Source organism: Mirounga angustirostris, unplaced genomic scaffold (genome assembly GCF_029215605.1).
Source record: "Mirounga angustirostris isolate CCGP_5_RB_7025 unplaced genomic scaffold, mMirAng1.0.hap1 SCAF_2, whole genome shotgun sequence".
Lineage (NCBI taxonomy): Eukaryota > Metazoa > Chordata > Mammalia > Carnivora > Phocidae > Mirounga > Mirounga angustirostris.
Window position 1 is genome coordinate 62,968,037 of NW_026991710.1, and position 19,624 is coordinate 62,987,660.

At 41.5% G+C, this 19,624-nt stretch overlaps 1 protein-coding gene across 5 annotated transcripts in view; it reads left to right on the plus strand.

Moving 5' to 3' along the window:
- Positions 1 to 19,624, plus strand: part of FRAS1 (Fraser extracellular matrix complex subunit 1) — a 420,408-nt gene that overhangs the window by 371,808 nt on the left and 28,976 nt on the right. For all 5 annotated transcript variants that reach the window (XM_064584673.1, XM_064584674.1, XM_064584670.1 and 2 more), the window contains 7 exons: positions 4,946 to 5,151; positions 8,402 to 8,558; positions 10,498 to 10,698; positions 12,714 to 12,901; positions 14,090 to 14,365; positions 16,675 to 16,907; positions 19,303 to 19,463. In XM_064584673.1, the coding sequence (XP_064440743.1) occupies positions 4,946 to 5,151; positions 8,402 to 8,558; positions 10,498 to 10,698; positions 12,714 to 12,901; positions 14,090 to 14,365; positions 16,675 to 16,907; positions 19,303 to 19,463 (1,422 nt within the window). The remainder of the gene's footprint in view (positions 1 to 4,945; positions 5,152 to 8,401; positions 8,559 to 10,497; positions 10,699 to 12,713; positions 12,902 to 14,089; positions 14,366 to 16,674; positions 16,908 to 19,302; positions 19,464 to 19,624) is intronic.

A 19,624-nucleotide genomic window follows, 5' to 3' on the forward strand; every position in this document is an offset into this window, starting at 1 on the left:
ATGCATGCAGTGGTGTACCCACCCCAGCAATCTAAGTGTGGAACAGTTTCAATACCCTACAGAATTCTCTTGTGCCCCTTTGTAGTCAGCCTCTTCTCCATCGCCAGCCCCGGCAAGCACTGCTGGTTTTTTGCCCAAACAGTTTTGCCATTTCCAGAATCTCATATAATTGGCATCATGTAATATAGCAACTTGTGTCCAGCTTCTTTCATTAGAAGATTGCACTTGAGAACCATCTGTGTTGTTACATATACGAGTAGTTCATTTCCTTCACTGCAGAGTGGTTTCCCATTATATAGATGAGCTACAGTTTGTTCATCCATTCACCTGTCGAATGACATTTCAGTTCTTTTCAGGAGTTGGCAGTTATGACCTGAGTGACTATAAATATTTGCATATATAGCTTTTTGTGTGAATACAGGTTTTTATTTCTCTGGGGTAAATACTTTGGAGTGGGGTGGCTGGATTTTATGGTATTTGTTTAACGTGACAAGAAACTGCCAGCCTGTTTTCCAAAGTGGTTGTAGCTATTTTGTGTTACTGCCAACGGTGTACGAGAATTCTGGCTGCTCCTCATCCTCACTGACATTTGGTGTTGTCAGAGTTTACAGAGTGATGTACTAGATATTATCTCATAATTTCAGGGTTTTATACTTGTTTCTATTCTGTAGATAAGGAGACTAGAATCAGAGGAGTAAACACCCCAGGACTCATACAGAGAGGGACTAGCATGCATTCTAAGACTTTGGCTTGTCCATACCCTTTGCACTACACTAAATAGTCCTGTTTGGTGCAGCAGCAGAATCTGTGGGATATGTTTTTTTTTTTTTCCTTATTCACTGAAAAGAAGAAGGCAAGAAATTCAGTTATTCTCCTCATTTTTAAAGAGACTTCTAATTCTTTTGCATGAAAGCATCCTTCTGATGGAGTGGAAAGGGAATGCAAAATCAGAAGTCCTAAAATAAAATCCCAGCCCCACCATTTCCTTACTTTCTGGCCTTAGACTAGCAACATAAGGTTACTGAGCCTCATTTTGTTAATCTACAGATAATGAAAATACCTACCTTACAAGGTTATTGTAAGGATTAAATTAGATAAAGTATGTAAAAATAGCTACCATGGTTCCTGGCACATGGTAGATTTTAATACATGTTAATTTCTTTTCTTCCTGACACATCAGTAATTTATCACACTTGCCAGTGGGACTCCAGTCTTGTACACAAAACTCATTGCCCCAGATCAACAGAAAAGATTCCACTTGGATTTTTCTCCATATTTTATTGATGAACATTAGGGTTGCAAACTTAGAACATGAGCACATTAAAATATTTCTCATCTTTCAGGAAGTCTACAACAAACCATATTCAGTCAAGAATTTATCCCAGAGAAAGAAATCCCCAAACCTATTTCAGTAACCCGTTGTGGTATTCAACACTTGTGTCTATTGGTTAGCCTTCTTCTTAGTAATCGCTAACTCTTGTTGAGCTTCTTCCATGTGCACACTGTAAGGTGGAAAGATCTTACCTTCTCTCTAATCTTTACAAGCTCTTCAACTAGTGAAACAAATTGGATAATTTGTCCAAGATCACCCGGAGAGGAGGCGGTGGGACCAGACTTAAAACCTAGGTCTGTTCTATCCACGTCCAGTCTTCTGGTTTTATACTCTACCGTGCTGACTCTTCCCCTTGCAGTTTTAGATGCTTAATGTCACTCAGTGTCCTTGTAAAGTCAACCTTCAGCCTTCCAAAGTGACCTTAGGTCTTTCATCTTTTTCCACAGGGTGATCGCGGGCCCTTAAATCACCTAAGTAACTCATCTCAGAACATTTTCCTATTTGCATATTCCTCTTCTGCTCTGGTACCTGGAGTTAGACTTTGGTATGGACCTGAGGAATGCTGAGCAAGACAGGAAAGGCCTTGTAGCCATGATCTCATCACACCCCTGGGTGTTCACTGCATCCTGCCTGCTCTAACTCGAGAGAACCGGAGGCAGGATTTCTCCTAAATCTCCAACCCAACCATTGCCCATAAAGAGGCACTCGAATTTCAGGGGGTGGCATTTGCACTTACTTTGTCAGTTACTGAGAAGGTTAGTGGATAACAGCATTCTGTGAGCATTTTCCATGCCTAAGTCTGGCGCCCAGCACTGTGCGGGTTACAGTGTAATGGAGAGCAGAGTCCCACAGTCTGTTTCAGGACACAGGACTAACACGAGTAAGGAGAGAACTACAAACTGGGCTGTGTGTGATGAAGGCGCTGAGGGTGCTGATAGTGAGTGTGCGATAGCGTAAGCCTGTGCACCCCCACGAGTGATCCCCATTTCCTGGCACGCACCCCATCGGTGTGGAAGGAGAGGAGCTCTACAGTCAGGCAGAACTGAGGACAGTGCTCCTACTTTCTGAGGGGATTGTAGTCGGGGTATTGAGAGGAGGACATGAAATGACATGTGTGGAGCCCTTCACACCCTGCCTGACTTGGGCTGGGCCTTTCCTTTGTATGCCATAAACCCCCATGCATAAATCTGTTACTGAATATTGTCTTTCCATTGTCTCTTGCCTCATTCTCCCACCAGACAAGGGGCCCCATGAGGCAGGAACCATTCCCAGCACGGCAGGCAATCGTGAGACATGTTCACCCACTTCCCTTACTTCTCTTTCTCTCTCCCTCTTTTTCCAGATAGGGAAAGGAGTGAGGTTTACTGTCTTGTTAAAGAGAAAAAAAAGGAGTCTTTTACAGCTCAAGAAGAATTTGGGGTTGATTAATACATGACAAAACCCAAACATTAACCACTTTCACTTTTAACTCTCATCTGACTTGATGCCTGTTGGGCCAAGAGAAATCAATCCAAAGCTTTAGATGATCTTTTCATGAGCAGAAAAGCTTCCTTGCTTGTTGTTTTTACCTGCCAACAAGTTTCCTTCTGTCCTTCTATGCTAGGTCATGTCATTGCCACCCACCTTTTAACAGTACAGACCGTTTTACTGGATGACAGAACCCTAAAGGATAAATGCTCAGGACCTGATGCCAGAGTTGTTCATTATCCTCTAGGTGTGGTGTTCTTTTAAGAAGTATCGGCTGGGTTTTTCTTTGGTAATAAGTGGTAACTGTTAGGTTTAGCTTAGATAATGAGTTTGCTCTGTTTTTGCTAATGCCCACGGTTCTGAGCAGTGGGCAGGTTGGAGGCAAACAGAGCTTCTTGTATATTGACTTGCAGAGTGCGTGGGTCCTTGCCTTTTGGTTCTTTCCTTTCAGGTTTGGCAAGGCATACATGAGACATGGCAAGGAAATGGGGACGACAGCTTTAGAGTCAGTTTCTGCCACAGGAGACTTTGACATGTGACTGGAGGGCCTACCTCTTTGTATTGCTCATTAAGAAATAAATAACCAGCGGGGTGCTTGGGTGGCACAGTCAGTTGAGTGTCCGCCTCTTGGTTTTGGCTTGGGTCCTGATCTCGGGGTCATGGGATCGAGCCCCACGTCAGGCTCTGCGCTCAGCGGGGTGTCTGCTTTAGTCTCTCTCTCCCTCTCTCCCTCCCCACTGCCTGCTCTCTCTCTCTTTCTCCAATAAATAAATATTTAGAAAAAAGAGGGGGCACCTGGGTGGCTCAGTTGTTAGGCATCTGCCTTCGGCTCAGGTCATGATCTCAGAGTCCTGGGATCGAGCCCCGCATCAGGCTCCCTGCTCAGCGGGAAGCCTGCTTCTCTCTCTCCCACTCCCCCTGCTTGTGCTCTCTCTCACTGTCTCTCTCTAAGTCAAATAAATAAAATCTTAAAAAAAAAAACAAAAAACAGCAATCACCAGCAAGATGTTGGTCTCAGAAAGGACATGTCTTAATGCAGAGCATTATTATAGGCACTGTAGGAAGTAAGGAGAAAAAAGTGATTCTTCATCTTGAGAACCCTGGACCTGGGGGCAATACAAACCATAATATAATAATTCCTACCAAAATAGGAGTGCCTGTGATGTGCCAGATACTGTATTGAGCACCGTGCCTACATTATTTCATGAAGAAATAATGACAGTAATAATGATAGTAATATTTCCAATTTATAAATAAAAAACCCCAAGCCTCAGAAAATCTAAGTAACTTACCCTATATCATACAGCTAATAAGTAGCAGGGCTAGGATGGAAATTTAGGCCTACCGACTGCAAAGTCCATGTTTTTAACCACAGCTTGGCTGTGGTCCCTTCCTAAAGTCAAATGAAACCATGTGAGCTGTAAAAGAAAAAGTGATTTTATAGCAGTAGTCACAGACTGAGTGCCCACTGGCCAAATTCAGCATGCGGATGTCTTTTGTTTGGCCCAAATAGTTTGGCCTCTATGGAACTTCTTTTTCCTGTTTTAACTGGTTGCTTTTTAAAAATTTAGCAGATATGACATAAAAATCCAGATTTCTGGCTTCATCTGAAAATAGGATGACCTGCCAACAAAAGCCTGGAGCTGAGGGGTGACCCTCTTTAAAAAGGCCTGAGCTTTTTTCTTTACCGGTATCCCCACTTTTCCTTACTGTCTCCCTGACCCCAGGACCAATGTGAGTAGCCATTTATTGTCAGGCTTACACTGCTCTTTTCCTTTTTGTAGCCTTAGAAGGAAAGTGAATTTTTTTGCGTATTAAAGTCTCAATCAAAATTTTCCTTATACCTGGCCCATTTCTTTGCTTGCATTACTTATCTGCATTTGAGATGGGGACCACACCCTGAAGCTGGGAGACACAGGTGCAAAATTGATTTATTCTGTTTCATTAGAAGCACGCTCAACAATGGAAGCAGTTCCCTTGTCTTGAGAGCAACCATGCCTTAAAATCTGCTTACCATCTCTGACTTGCCAGCCTGTGATGATGGCCCTTAGTAGACCTGTCCTGCCAAGTGGCTACTGAGGGCTGCGGCCATCTCCCCTCTGCCTCCCACTAACAATGCCTCCATCTTTCCTTCTGCTCCCCCAGTGCCCAGCATGCAGTTTGCCAAGGATTTGCTCCTAGTGAAGGAGAAAGAGGGCGTCCTGCAGGTGCCCATCATTCGGAGTGGAGACCTGAGCTATGAGTCATCAGTGAGGTGCTATACCCAGGGCCATTCAGCTCAGGTCATGGAGGACTTTGAGGAGAGAAGAAATGCGGACTCCTCACGGATTATGTTTCTGAAAGGGGAGAAAGTAAGTGGATTCATGATGACTGAAAGATCAGATTCTCTTTTTCCTTGATGCCTTTACTGTCTATAATGAAGTCATTTAGACAAATTCCGAACATCCTAGGAATTCTTCTACTGATTGATACTATTTATAATACTATCATCTGTCCCCTGTGGCTGTCTTCTTGGTCTCCTACTTAAAACTAAATACATATATCATTGGTTGAGCTGGGAATTTAGATGACATGTAACATTTCTGGAATTTAGCAGAATCAATGAATGAGGCTCCTCTTAATTCGCAACTACATTAGAGATGAACACACTCCACCACTGTTACCTAGAGGAGGACGAGACAATTCTCTAACACCTGGGCCCCCATCTCGGGACAGCATAGATTCTAGTATAGAACCAATAGGATAGGACCAAATAGGCAGACGTTGAGCAAATTCAAGCCAGGAGAGTGTTCTCTGCTTAGCAATTACATGAAAAGTGATGCGTATGGGCACAGGAACTCCTGAGAAACTCCAGTCAGTAAGTATGGCTACATTGGAATCAAAGCCTGCAACCTCAGTGTATGTCAAAAGTGTATGTATACTGAATGAGAATCACATTTCCCCATTTCTGGATTTCAGTTTCAGATAACTGAGTCGCTTGTACCCTCTTGAGTCAAAACACACAGTCCCCTTAGTCCTTTCAAGTCCCTTCTCTTACTTTGTTTATTTGTTTTATTTTATGCCTATTCCCCAGCCACATTTCATTCCCCATCTCAGAACTCATCAATCTGTTGTATTTAATGAATATGTCTTAATTTGTATTTCTTCTTTTAAAATGCTGGTTGTTTTGTATGCAAATTTTAATTTGTAAAACTACTGTGTTACATCTTTTTCAAACTTTTACTCTGTTTACTCAGTAAACATCATTTATGTGTACATCTAATCTATTGCTGAGATAGTGCATAATATTTCATGATGGGTAGTTAGTACATTAGAACCATCCATTCTTAGCAGTAGACAATGAGGAACCTCAGAGATTAGTGCCCAGTCACCTCCTAACACTCTGCCCCCACAAATAATGCTGCAGTGCACATCCTTGTACATGTCCACTTACAGACCTGAGTGGGAATTTCTTTGGATATACGTTCGGCAGCAAAACTGCTGGACCAAAGGCCACATATGTGCTTAATGTGAAAAAATAGTGTCAGAACACTTTCCAGAAAGTCACTGGCAGTGCCATGAAGGTTGTTATAATCCTATATCCCCTTCAACACTTAGCATTACTCATCTTTTGGATTTTTGCTAATCTTTGTATAAAGTTATATCTCATTTTAATGTGCATTTTCTCAATTACTACCAGTATATATGCTTGTTAGTTTATTGGGTTTCCTCTTATGTAAATTATTTTTATCCTTTGTTCCTTATTATTGTATTGCTGTCTTTTTCTTACAGATTTGCAGTCTTGTATATTCTGAATATTAATTCCTTGCCAGTTGTAGACATTTTAGATATTGTAAATGTATGTATTTTTGCCTTCTGTCACTTATCTATTACCTTTGATCATAGTGTTCTTAGTTGAACAGAGTTTTCAATTCTGGTATAGTCAACATATCAGGTGTTCGCCCTATGATTAGTCCTTTTGAAGTTTAGCATTAGAAGATCTTACCCATCTTCTAATGGGTAAGTCACAGCATATTCTTCCTCTGTTCATCATTACTACCAAAAAAAAAAAAGTGATAGCTTCCTTCTTTGAGACTCTTGGTCTTTTATACATTCATGACTCATAGAAGCCCTGTCTTGGTTATATATTTTATGGGAATTTTACTGGTGGCAGGTTGAAACATGTGTTTAAAAACATACACAAATACTACAGATACAATCTTCAGCTTTGAGTCTACATGTCTGTATTTGTTTTAAGTTCAAAAGAGGATTCTCTGCTTATCCAAGAGATGGTTCATAATTTAATAAAATTACAAAGAAAATACAGTCTAATCATCTATATGTTATCCACATGACAACCTATCATTCTTCATAAGCACACTTTGGAATCTCCATTTTCTCTGGCTTGCTAAGCAGTTTGTCTTTGAAACTTGTGATTCAATAGAATGTCCTTTTTAAAAAGATATCCTGAAGAGTCACTACTAAATTCATGTTTTCTATCAAGAAAAAAAAGGGACATTCTCAGGGCCTTAAAACCTGGTTAGCAAGCTACCTATAAACTTTCACAGGATATTCTCCTTCCATTTAGTATCACTTCAGAAGTATGAGAGTGGAACTTCTCTATACCCACAGATCCTTTGCAGTACAGTAGTAGAGTGGATTTAAAATGGTTCAGCTAAAGATCATCCCACTTCACATCACATGACTACTGTTGAGGTTACTGTGTCATCTAAAATGTTTTGGCCTTATTTTATGTTTTCTTAAGAATACAGTCCTCAGTAGAGAATAATCAGTGTGGGAAGCACTTGATTTCTTTCTGTCAAACAGGGATTTAGATTGCGTTCTCAGACTTTCAGAACTCAGCAGTGTTCAGATGAGACACCATTTGGCAGCATATTTGAGAGTTCTGCAGCATTGAAAGGTATCTTCAGCCTAACAAGAAGCCTTTCTGAGTTCCTTCTAAAACTCTTCAGTTTTTTTTTTTTTTAAAGATTTTATTTATTTATTTGAGAGAGCGAGACTGAGAGAGAGAGAGAGCACATGAGAGGGGGGAGGGTCAGAGGGAGAAGCAGACTCCCTGCCGAGCAGGGAGCCCGATGCGGGACTCGATCCCGGGACTCCAGGATCATGACCTGAGCCGAAGGCAGTTGCTTAACCAACTGAGCCACCCGGGCGCCCCTAAAACTCTTCAGTTTTTACCGAGGGAATGGACCATTGTTTAGCTCTCTCCAGGAAGCCTAATCCATATGTTAACCCCCATCATCAGAAATTTATCTTTCATAATGTGTACCTATGCATTGGTCTGATCAGGGAAAGTGCACAAACTTCCTACAGGTGCGTTGGAGTGGGTTGTTTTATTGATCTTGTTTTTCATAATCCATGACCAATCATTCAGAGTGGTTTGGAATGTTCTAATACAAGGCTCCACAGATAGCTATGTCCCTATCAGGCATGAACTGTTAGATTTAAACATTCTATTTTACAAATGAAATGGTTTGGATCCTTTTGAATTTATGTTGACTCTTTGATGCTGCAAAGAAGAAAAATCATTTTCTAGGAAAAGCAAGAAAATTACTGATTTTTCAGTGCAAATTTTAATCTATCTTATGACATCGGCTCTAGATGAAGAACTGTACTGTCTCTATCCATGATGACTCCATGTTTGAGCCTGAGGAACAATTCAGGGTCTACCTCGGCCATCCTCTTGGAAACCACTGGAGTGGAGCCAGAATTGGAAAGAATAACATGGCCACCATCACCATATCCAATGATGAAGATGGTAACAGAAGATATTGTCTTTAGTTATTCTTTGGTTGATAGAACATGAACTGATGTTTTACTAACAATGTAATTATAGGTGTTTTTTAAAATGAAAGTGCTATAAAAGTGCCTACTGATAACAATCTCAGAGTATTTATATAAACTATTGGCAGCAAGTGATCATCCTCTACAGAGTTCCAATAAGTTTATAGGTGTGCTTAATCTCATTATTCCCTACCACATTGCCAAGAGATAAGGAATGAGTATGGTTACAAGCTAGGACAGAGATGCTAAGGCGGACAGAGAATAAAACCTATATAAGTCTCTGCAGTTCAGGAGCCAGATTGGAAATACAATCAGAATCAGTTGAATCCAATGAACTAATTTAAACACTGCCACCTTCCTGGAAGAGTCTAATTTCTCAGTTTCCTTCTAATTGATTTGGCCTATTAACCCCCAAAATCTTAAATTCTTTAGTCAGGTGTCAGCAAAGAATGACCCAGGCACTATGGAAAACAAAACCAAATCGGTTTCAAATTGGGACATAATTGTTTTATTCAAATAGATATTTTAATGAGTGAATGGATAATACTACAAATAGTAATAGCTGTTTTTATGTTACTGTAGACCAAGAACTATACTAAGCATATTATATTATCTTATTTCATTTAATCCTGATGGTAACCCCTTGAGGTAGGTGTTACAATCCCTATATTATAGGTGAAGAAATTGAGCTTCAGCAAATTTATATAATTTATGCTCTTAGTTACACAGCTGTAAGCAGCAAAACTAGTTGTAACCCTTATTTTATCAGATTCTAGAATCTACATGAGAGTTAGTGAGACTCTCAGAGTTTCTGATATAAAATTGGGGACTAACTTGGACATTGGGTAAAATAAGAAAAGCTAGCCCTGAAGCTGAATTAGTCCTTTACCCAAGGACTTGGGTTCAGATCCTGAAGTGAACCTTTCCTGGTCACACAGAAACCCTATGACTGAAGCTCAGAAAGGTAATAAGTGACTCTCCTAACTTCCAAAGAGCATTCATTAAAAACTATGAAGTCTCCAAGGAAGCTTATCTTCTACAATTAGGAAGAGTTGATTTTCTGAGAGGGAAAGAGGGAAATGAACAGAGACTCCAGAAACTTCTGCAAAATATTATAGTATATTAGAAATGGTATATAATTTGTAATTGCTCTCAATTATCTGACTTGTTATCTCTACCCACCACTACCACCTCACCCTTCCCCATGAGAATATAATGGAAAAGAAGGCACAATTTGAAATTTTTGTAAAAACCAACATATTAATCACTTCATAGCAATGAGAATAGTACCTCAAACCAGATTGTGTTAGGAAGTCTTGTGTTCTTCATTAAAAATACTCATTTTTAACTAAATAACCTGTGAGAAGTTAGGAAAATTTAAGGATGAGAGATGTGAGGGCTCTGGGAAGAAGGACCCAGAAGATCAGAGATGGAGGATGGACTTGGAAAGCTTAGGTAGTGTATAAATGAGATAAATTATGAGGCTTAGAAATTCATATCTCATAAATGAAAAAGTTGATTCATGCAATTGGTCGATAAGTATTTATCAAGGGCTTACTCTGTCTCAGTCCCTTGATAAAGTATGTGAATTTAAAAACATTTTGTGAGCTGTAATGCCCAGATGGAAATGTGTATATCGTGCATTTCAAAGTCCTTAAAAATATTTCCCCCACTATTGTTTTTAATAAGAAATCTGTGAGAAACAACTCCTGCAGAATCATAAATAAATTCCTTTTCCAAAGCTTTGCTGAGGGGTTAAAAACTGATTGATTTTTATGACTGCAAGCCATTTTACCTTTGTATTGCTTACTAATTTGGAAAACTCCCTCTTGTCTTTATAAGGTGTTTTCAGGGGAATGGAATCCTTTGTGCTTTTCTAACCTGCTCTTGTTTTTCTAATCCTGTTTCCTTAGCCCCTACCATTGAGTTTGAAGAAGCTGCATACCAAGTCCGGGAACCCTCGGGGCCAGATGCTATAGCCCTCCTGAACATCAAGGTGATCCGCCGAGGGGATCAGAACAGGACGTCCAAGCTTCGCTGCAGCACACGGGATGGGTCTGCCCAGTCCGGGGTGGATTATTACCCGATGAGCAGAGTCTTGAAGTTTAGTCCCGGTAATTGAATGCCAATCCTAATCTGTGGGTTTTACTTAATAGAGAGGCAAATATCTTGTATTTGAAGAAAGGAATGAGCAGAAAAATAAAAGAGGAAAACAGTAGTACTTATTAAGCATGAAGTACTTATTAAGCACACATTTGATACTACAGGAATCTTTAAAATTTTTAGTTGGGGGGCGCCTGGGTGGCTCAGTTGGTTAAGCGACTGCCTTCGGGTCAGGTCATGATCCTGGAGTCCCGGGATCGAGTCCCGCATCAGGCTCCCTGCTCGGCGGGGAGTCTGCTTCTCCCTCTGACCCTCCTCCCTCTCATGCTCTCTGTCTCTCATTCTCTCTGTCTCAAATAAATAAATAAAATCTTTAAAAAAAAAATTTTTTTTAGTTGGTAAAAATGGCATTGAGAAAGAACAAAAGTAGGTCCCTTACTTCAGAACATCCTTGGCATTTGGGCTCATTTAAAAGGATTTGTTGGTTGTTGTTAGCCTATGATTTGGTTGAGTCAGATGTATTTGATTTTAAAAGAATAAACATGACTACCATCGTTCAGTAAAACATGGGTACAAACCACTGTGCTGGGCCCTTCAGGGATTACTCAAATCCAGAAGGCACAATCTCTGTGCTCCAGGGATTTAACATCTGCTAGGAGACAGGATACCCTGTTATGATATTTCCAAAAAAGGTTTATTCTAGAGGAAACTGTGGAGATGAGTCAGAGAAGAGAGAAAGATGGGATTCAGGTCACAGCTATCTGTTTAACTGTCTTATATAGTAATTTGATGGGAGAAATTAGACAGAGAAGGACTTGAATTATATGCTACATTTTTTCACAGAACTTTCAGGAGCAATATAAGGCAAAAAGACTGGTGTAGATCCTGGCACCATTTGTGAGTTAGCCAGAAATGGGCAACAGTGGTAGAAGGCCTTTCCAGAGACATCTTGGCAAGTGGGGGGAGGAAGTGACTTCCTCAGAAATGAGGGGGGAGGGATCTCTGATGTCTCTCATTCCACTGGAGTTTTATTTTATTTTTTATTTATTTATTTTTTTAAAGATTTTATTTATTTATTTGACAGAGAGATAGAGAGAGAGAGAACAAGTAGGCAGAGAAGCAGGCAGAGGGAGAGGGAGAAGCAGGCTCCCCGCTGAGCAGGGAGCCCGATGCAGGGCTCGATCCCAGGACCCCGGGACCATGACCTGAGCCGAAGGCAGACGCTTAACGACTGAACCACCCAGGCGCCCCTTCACTGGAGTTTTAAAGGGCTTTTGGCTCCATCCCTTGTGCATCTGGTTAGTGTTTGCCAGAAGGGTAGATGCCCTTCCTCCGCCTCCACACAAGGACTGTTCTTCCATGTGTCTACTTTTTCCTTTTCTGCTAAGGATCTGGAGAAAAGATAGGTCTTAGAAGTAGGTGTTTGTAGGAGAGGAAGAAGGGAAACTTAACTACCACCAGAGATGCTTGCACCCCCAGAGAATCATTTTACAAAGAAGGAAGGCAGTTTCTAAGGCTCTAACCCTTCTCCTTCCAAGCTGCCAAACCCTTATGCTACTGTCTTTGTGGGGATGGCCTGGTAGGAAGCCTTCGAGATCCTGGTTCTCAGGACAGTTCTGAGGGGTGTCCATGGGTGCAACCACTCACAGCCATGCAGGAGCTCATGCCTGAGTGTAAAGGGGAAGAAAAATTAAGCAAAAAAACTCATAACCAGGGTGAAGTGTATTTTGGATCATAGATTTTTATTACTACCAGCTCGTGTCAGGCAGGGGCCATTAATCCTCATATGGTGTTGAATAGTAAATCTACAAAACTGAGCCTCTACCACAGGTGGAATTTGGTCTATAAAATAGCTTTCTCACTGAAGATAGGACTGAAGTGATTAGCAGCCCCTGTATTTATAGAAAAACCTCTAAAAGGAAAGGGCATATTTTAACATGAAATCTCAGCAGTGCCAACCTGCGGTGTCTGAGGTAGATCACCTAATGAGAACCTTTGCTCTCTTTGTGTTCTGTCCTTGGTGAAGGTGTGGATCATATCTTTTTTAAAGTCGAGATCCTATCCAATGAAGACCGGGAATGGCATGAATCGTTCTCCCTAGTCCTTGGCCCAGATGACCCAGTGGAAGCAGTTCTTGGTGATGTGACCACTGCCACAGTGACGATTCTAGACCAGGAGGCAGCAGGGAGTCTCATATTGCCAGCACCACCCATCGTGAGTTGCTTGACCCAAAAGGATTGCTGCTTTTATGTCCTAGTGACTAGGAGATGATAACTTGAGAGAAGTAGGCCTTTGGTGCTGTACTTCTTCATTCTTCTAACATGGTGGTTCTCAACCAGGAACCATCTTGTCCTTTCCTTTGCAAATCCCCTCCCTGTGTGCCACCACCTCCAGGGGACATCTGGCAATGTCTAGTGACATTTTTGGTTGTCACAACTGTCACACTAGGTGCTATTAGCATCTAGTGAGTAGAAGGCAGGGATGCTGCTAAACATCCTACAATACACAGGACAGCCCCAACAACAAAGAATTATTTGGCACAAATGTTAATAGCACTGAGGTTGAGAAACCCTGTTCTAACATAAGAGTAAGACCAAGCCATATTGATACCTTAGTCTAATAAACATGGGAACTATAATACAACTGATCTTCTCATTTCTTTGGTGGGACCTAGAAGGGGGAAAAAAAAAGTAATGCTACCCCATATCTATTACCCTCCATAACTTGCCATATGCATAGAGTTAAGTATTTGCAGAAGTGTAGTACCCAGTCTCCCAATTTGGGCATGTATAGAATGAATGCCCTGACTTTACAATTAGGAGGAAAATGCCTGGAGGTTGCCAAGGGAAATTTAACTCATAATAATGAAGCAGTCAGAATAAGTCTTCTAACCTCCCCTGGCTAGTCTCATATAGTAGAAGGATCATTCCAAAATGTGTCTCTTATTCAACCATGGAAGAAATACGCTACCTTTATTTACTTTTGTTTTGCCAAATATACTACTGCATACCATTAATAATTTAATGCAACTTTATTTATTTTTTTCTTAATGCAACTAAACTAGTAACTGTTATTCATGATGTATCTTTGGTTACAGTGTGCATAAAAATAAAAGTATTTCTCACATGAGTGATAGAGCTCTGATTTAGGAATAAGAGTAACAAGATACTAAAGCTTTTAGCTCAGGCAGACGGAGGATCTTCTTCACCACTAAAGATCTGTAGTATCTTTTAGGGATGCCTGGCAAAGCACTATGAAAACGTCCATTATATTTTCTTTTTCATTATATTTTAAAGAATCCCTAGCAGTTAAGGGATCTTGTGGATCTCTAGGGAGGGGAGCCTTAGTTCTCTGAGCCTCCCAACACCCAGCCCAGTCTGAAGCTTTGTTGCTCCTTTTCAGGTTGTCACACTTGCTGACTATGACCATGTAGAAGAAGTTACCAAGGAAGGAGTCAAGAAATCCCCATCCCCAGGCTACCCACTGGTTTGTGTTACCCCCTGTGACTCTCATTTCCCCAAGTACACCATCATGAAGGAGCGTTGCAGTGAGGCTGGTATCAACCAAACATCGGTGCAGTTCAGCTGGGAAGTGGCCACCCCTACTGATGGCAACGGGGCCCGGTCACCCTTTGAGACCATCACTGACAACACACCATTCACCAGTGTCAACCACATGGTAGGTCTAGGGGGATCTGGGCCTGGTTGCATGGGGAGAAAACTGGTGCTTCTCTTTGTCACTGCAACTCTATCAGATAAATTCCTTAAGGCTCTTGTGTGTCATTTGGAATAAAATAAACAAATAAGCAGGTACACACAGTATATACACAGGTATTTTTATTCTTATATATAAGGTAATATGGTGTCGTAGAAAGCGATCCAAGCTAGTAATCAACCTGTTTACTAATCTTGATTCTGCCTACTTTTAACTATGTGATGGTAAGAGGTTAAGGGAGTTGAGTCTCTGTTTCCTGATCTGCAAAATAATACCTTTTCCACTTAGCCACTGACAGTCATTGACAAATCAGATATAAAAGTGATCTATAAATGGTAAAGTAAATCGAAGATTCCACGTAGGTACAATTAATGATTACTTTTTTTCACATCTCTTCAATCGTTCAATAAGTAGGATATAAACTCCTTAAGGACATGGACCAAGGGTTCTACCACATTTGTATAGCCTAACGTGCTCAACACATTGACGGCACATAGTAGGGATGGCGCAGTGATTAAACAAAGGATAGACTGGTTCTCGAGTGATTGGCATTATACAGGATTGGAGAAAGACATGAGAAGAAGCGCACTATGCAGTTGCTGTCCTCCAAGAGTCGAGACACCAGACCCACACCTCTGCCGCCATCACAGAGCAATGAATAGTGAGGGTTTTCCCAACCTTAAGGAACAGTGCACTGTGGTGACTGCTCATCACACCAGTGACGTCATTCTCCTCAGAGAGAGAACCGAAAGCAGTGGAGATCCTCAGCACAATATCTGGCACATAGTAAGCCCTCGACAGTTTTTGATTAAAATTAGTGCACTTACTAATTTTGGACATCAGAGATTTCTTTCAGACTGAATTTCTCTAGCTTTTTTCCTATTCAACTCTCAGTTTGTTCTCACTTTAATAAGTGCTTCCCATAGATAGGATAATGGTGGAGGGAAGGCAGAGATGGACGGGGGGGCTCTGGGTAAAGCAATGTCACTCACATCCATTGTTTTCTGCACAGCTTATTCAGAAAGGCCAAAAGATCAATTCTTTTGCAATATAACCTAGTTCAAATTTAAGCTATGTGATAAAATTTAAAAACTGAAATGATAAGACTTAACAGCTTATTGTTTCCTAAGTATCTAATTCTCTTTTCAAAAAACCATGAAGGCAGTTCTGTGTGATTTGGGCCAAATATACATTTTTAACAGGTACCAAGTTGATGTTTCCATTTTTATTCTTGCAGTGACTTGGTGACTAATACTTTTACCCCAGTTTCCTTTGCTCTTTCTTTGTTTCTTCAATTATTTATTTAATACCATTGTATTGTGTGCATCTTTGTAAGATGCCTCAAATCCCTTTTGAACTAAGTCCATGTGTAAATAAATAAATAAAGTGTTGGCAGCTAATTAAAAAAATTTTAATGGAAAAATCCTCTTTAATTTTTAATGGGCTTCAATGAAAATTGTTTTCATAGGTAAAATTTATAAGTTTGTATGATTGCTTTGTGGGAGGTCTGTGGCACACAGAACTACTAATTAATTTTTCTTCTTATGTACTTCCCTATGTGTCTGCACACATTATCTAAAGAGTTGTGGTGACCCACGTTGCCTCTGCATAGACTGAGTTAAGCATTCTTATGGCTTCTCTGTGTCTGAGAACATGAAAGAATCTGTTGAAAGACCTTCAAAGGCCAGTAGGTGTCAGAGGCCAAGTTCTCAACTTCAACTCTTCATGTTATTATAACCTTTACAGTGTGTGTGTGGTCATTAGGTGGGGGTTGGGGGGAGGGACTAGCAGTAGGAAAGAAAGAAAAATAAGAACTCCTGGGAAGGAAACATTTCTCTTCTGTATCCTGACATATACCCTCAGAAAAAATTACTTGGAGGCCAACCAGTCTCAATGGAAGGGCTGGAAACCAGCTGAGTAGTCCTTATGCTGAACCTAGTCTATAAAGAGAACAATACTGTCACTGGTAACTGGTCATCTCTGGGCTCTTGCTCCAGTCTGTCTACTTGTTCCTTGTCTGACATGCTGCCTCAGGCTATACGTACTCACTGCTCTGTCCCTAGTGCCTGGCTCCTGGGAGAAAGTCAACAGTTTTGTGGTGAATGAATGAATAGATAGATGAGTGGATAGATGGATGGATAGACAGATGATGGATGGTCTGCACAGAGAGCCCTATACCAGAAACTGGTCATGTCATATCATCCAGAAGATACAGTGTAAGGAGCTGTTTAAGGAATATACACATGTCTGAAGTACTTTATTTTTCCTGGTAGGTCCTGGACAGCATTTACTTCAGCCGGAGGTTCCATGTGCGTTGTGTGGCAAAGGCTGTGGACAAGGTGGGCCACGTGGGGACTCCCTTAAGGAGCAACATTGTTACCATTGGAACAGACAGTGCTATCTGCCACACCCCAGTGGTAGCCGGGACAGCCAGAGGCTTCCAGGCTCAGTCCTTCATTGCCACCTTGAAATACCTGGACGTCAAGCACAAGGAGCATCCAAACAGGTCAGGCAGGTGGTGCCGTCCCCCGTGAGGGGCCTCTCCTTTGTGTGTTTTCTGGGCCAGACAGATCAATGAGCGATGCTCCTGCAAAATAAGAATAGTGGTGGATAAGTGCTTCAGAAAAAATTTAAATTCTCAAAGTCCCCCTAAAATCCAGCCCCTTGTCTGTCTTCTTAGCCTCATGTCCCTTGCCTGTCATTTTCACCTGCCAGTCTCCTCACAGAGAATCAAACTGAAATCAAATCCTCAGGGCTTCCAACTCTTCTATGTTGTGTGCCTCTGCCATGCTGTCCCTCCTGACTGCAATCCTCCCAGCCCCCTTCCACTCACTGGAGTTAAATCCTATTGTCCTACTGTACCTAGCTCATGACATCCCTTCTAGGAACTTCCCCATCATCGTTCCCAATGTAATTTGGAAGCTCCTCCTTCCAGCTCTCCTGACACCCATGTATACCTCTTTCAGAGCATTATCATCATTCGTTCTCTCTCTGTCCCCGTGGTAGATGGTGAGAGCAGGGACCATGATTTTTTTTTTTTTTTTTTTTTTTTGGATCCCCCTCTGGTTGGGACAGTGCTTCTTGGCACCTCTAAGAGACACTTGCTAAATATCTAGTGAACAGAGTAATAATACCATTTAAACTGAAAGTCTGGACAGATGTGCTTTTATTTTTTCCTGTGCTCTCATGATTTTGATGGAAGATAGATACTTTCATGTTTGCCTAGCAAAAAAGAATTCATGTGTATTATACATATTCATTAAACCTTGTGGTAATTCTACGTGTGTCTTTATGAGCAACTGAGTTCAGAGAAAGGGGTTTATTTCCATGGAGAAAAAAAAAACAGATTTAAATATGGAGCCAAGAATATGCAAATTCTTTCTTTATTCTAAAAGAATAAGATTTACTTTTGTCAGAAAGCAGTAGCTGAAGTGCCCAGGGCACTACTGAGCCCTTCTTAGCAAAAGAGGCATCCTGTTCCTATTCCAAGGTTCTGAATCCTCTTAAAAATGTCTCTTGGTGGAGTGGTGGGGGGTGGGAGGGATGGTGGCTGGGTGATAGACATTGGGGAGGGTATGTGCTATGGTGAGCACTGTGAATTGTGTAAGACTGATGAATCACAGACCTGTACCTCTGAAACAAATAATACATTTTATGTTAAAAAAAAGGGGGGGGGAAGAATGAAGAGGGGGAATTGGAGGGGGAGACGAACCATGAGAGACTATAGACTCTGAGAAACAAACTGAGGGTTCTAGAGGGGAGGGGGGTGGGGGGATGGGTTAGCCTGGTGATGGGTATTAAAGAGGGCACGTTCTGCATGGAGCACTGGGTGTTATACACAAACAATGAATCATGGAACACTACATCAAAACTAATGATGTATGGTGATTAATATAATAAAAAAGAAAGATTAAATAAATAAATAAATAAATAAATAAATAAATAAATAAATAAAAAATGTCTCTTGGGCTTTTGTTCCAAGAGACAAGCTGTAAAAACTCAAAGGCACCCTCAATCAACATGCTGAAAATTTGAATTTATACAGTGAAAATAGTGCAGCCCGTAAGTACAGTTCTTTTGTATCGCCGTCTTAACCAATATTTATTAAGCTCATATTTTATTTAGAATTTTATACCACATGCTCTGGAGAAACAAAAGAAGTGAAGGCAATGATCCTTGTCCTCATTGTGGGGAGGCAAGATAAACAGAGTCTAAACGCATGTAAGAAATAGCAGCCAATAGGAATAAGTTACAGATGTCCTGGTGCAAAGGCACCTAAGCTCTGAGAAATGTAGATGAGGGGAGAGCATACTGCAAGTGGGGGCCGGGGAGGGCTGCCCGCATTGCTCGGAACTTGAGGGGGGAGAGGTGGGAGAAAGCTCTTTCAGTTAGGAGAAGACAGTAGGAGTAGGGGGATATGACCATTTCTAAGATATTGTCCTGGGTAGGAATACTGACCTTAGAGTTTAAAGAGCTCACTGATGTCATTTGGCACAAATACTTTAAAAAATGTGAGTGTCGGCCCTACCCAACCTTCCCAGACACTCCCTGTGACAGAGAAGGGGACGGCACCTCTATCAGTCACTCCGCTGTTGCTCACAAGGAAGCAAAGCTTCCATTTAAAGCAAAAGAAAGCTTTAATTTGTGGTTGTGATGTTATCTTTTCTTGTACAGAAGGAAAAAAATTGTGATTCTTGATGGCTGTCAGTTCTGAGCTGGAGGATCTCTTGGCAGGAGGGGTGGGGGACAACCCCACGCGTACATCATACCCTTTGGGAAGCTTCAGGACAAAAAATGGTAGATTCCCTGGGGAAGGCAGAGTAAGTCACGAGGAAGAAATGTACCATGTTAGCTGTTTCTAGCGTGCACCTAAACACTCTCTCTGCCCATTTTTGCCTCAGAATCCACATTTCCGTGCAGATCCCACACCAGGACGGAATGCTACCCCTCATCTCCACCATGCCGCTGCACAACCTGCATTTTCTGCTGTCCGAATCCATCTACAGGCACCAGCACGTCTGCTCCAATCTCGTCACCACCCAAGACCTGAGAGGCATCTCAGGTGAGGGATGACTTCCGTGCTGGCTTTCCCGTTCCAGCCCAGCGCCGTGGCCCTGAGGGACACAGTGAAGTGAACTCTGCTTAATGTCTCCCGTCCTCAAAATCTGCGTGATGAGCGGAGATCCTTCCTAGCAGGCAACAGACATAGGTAGCTTAGACAGT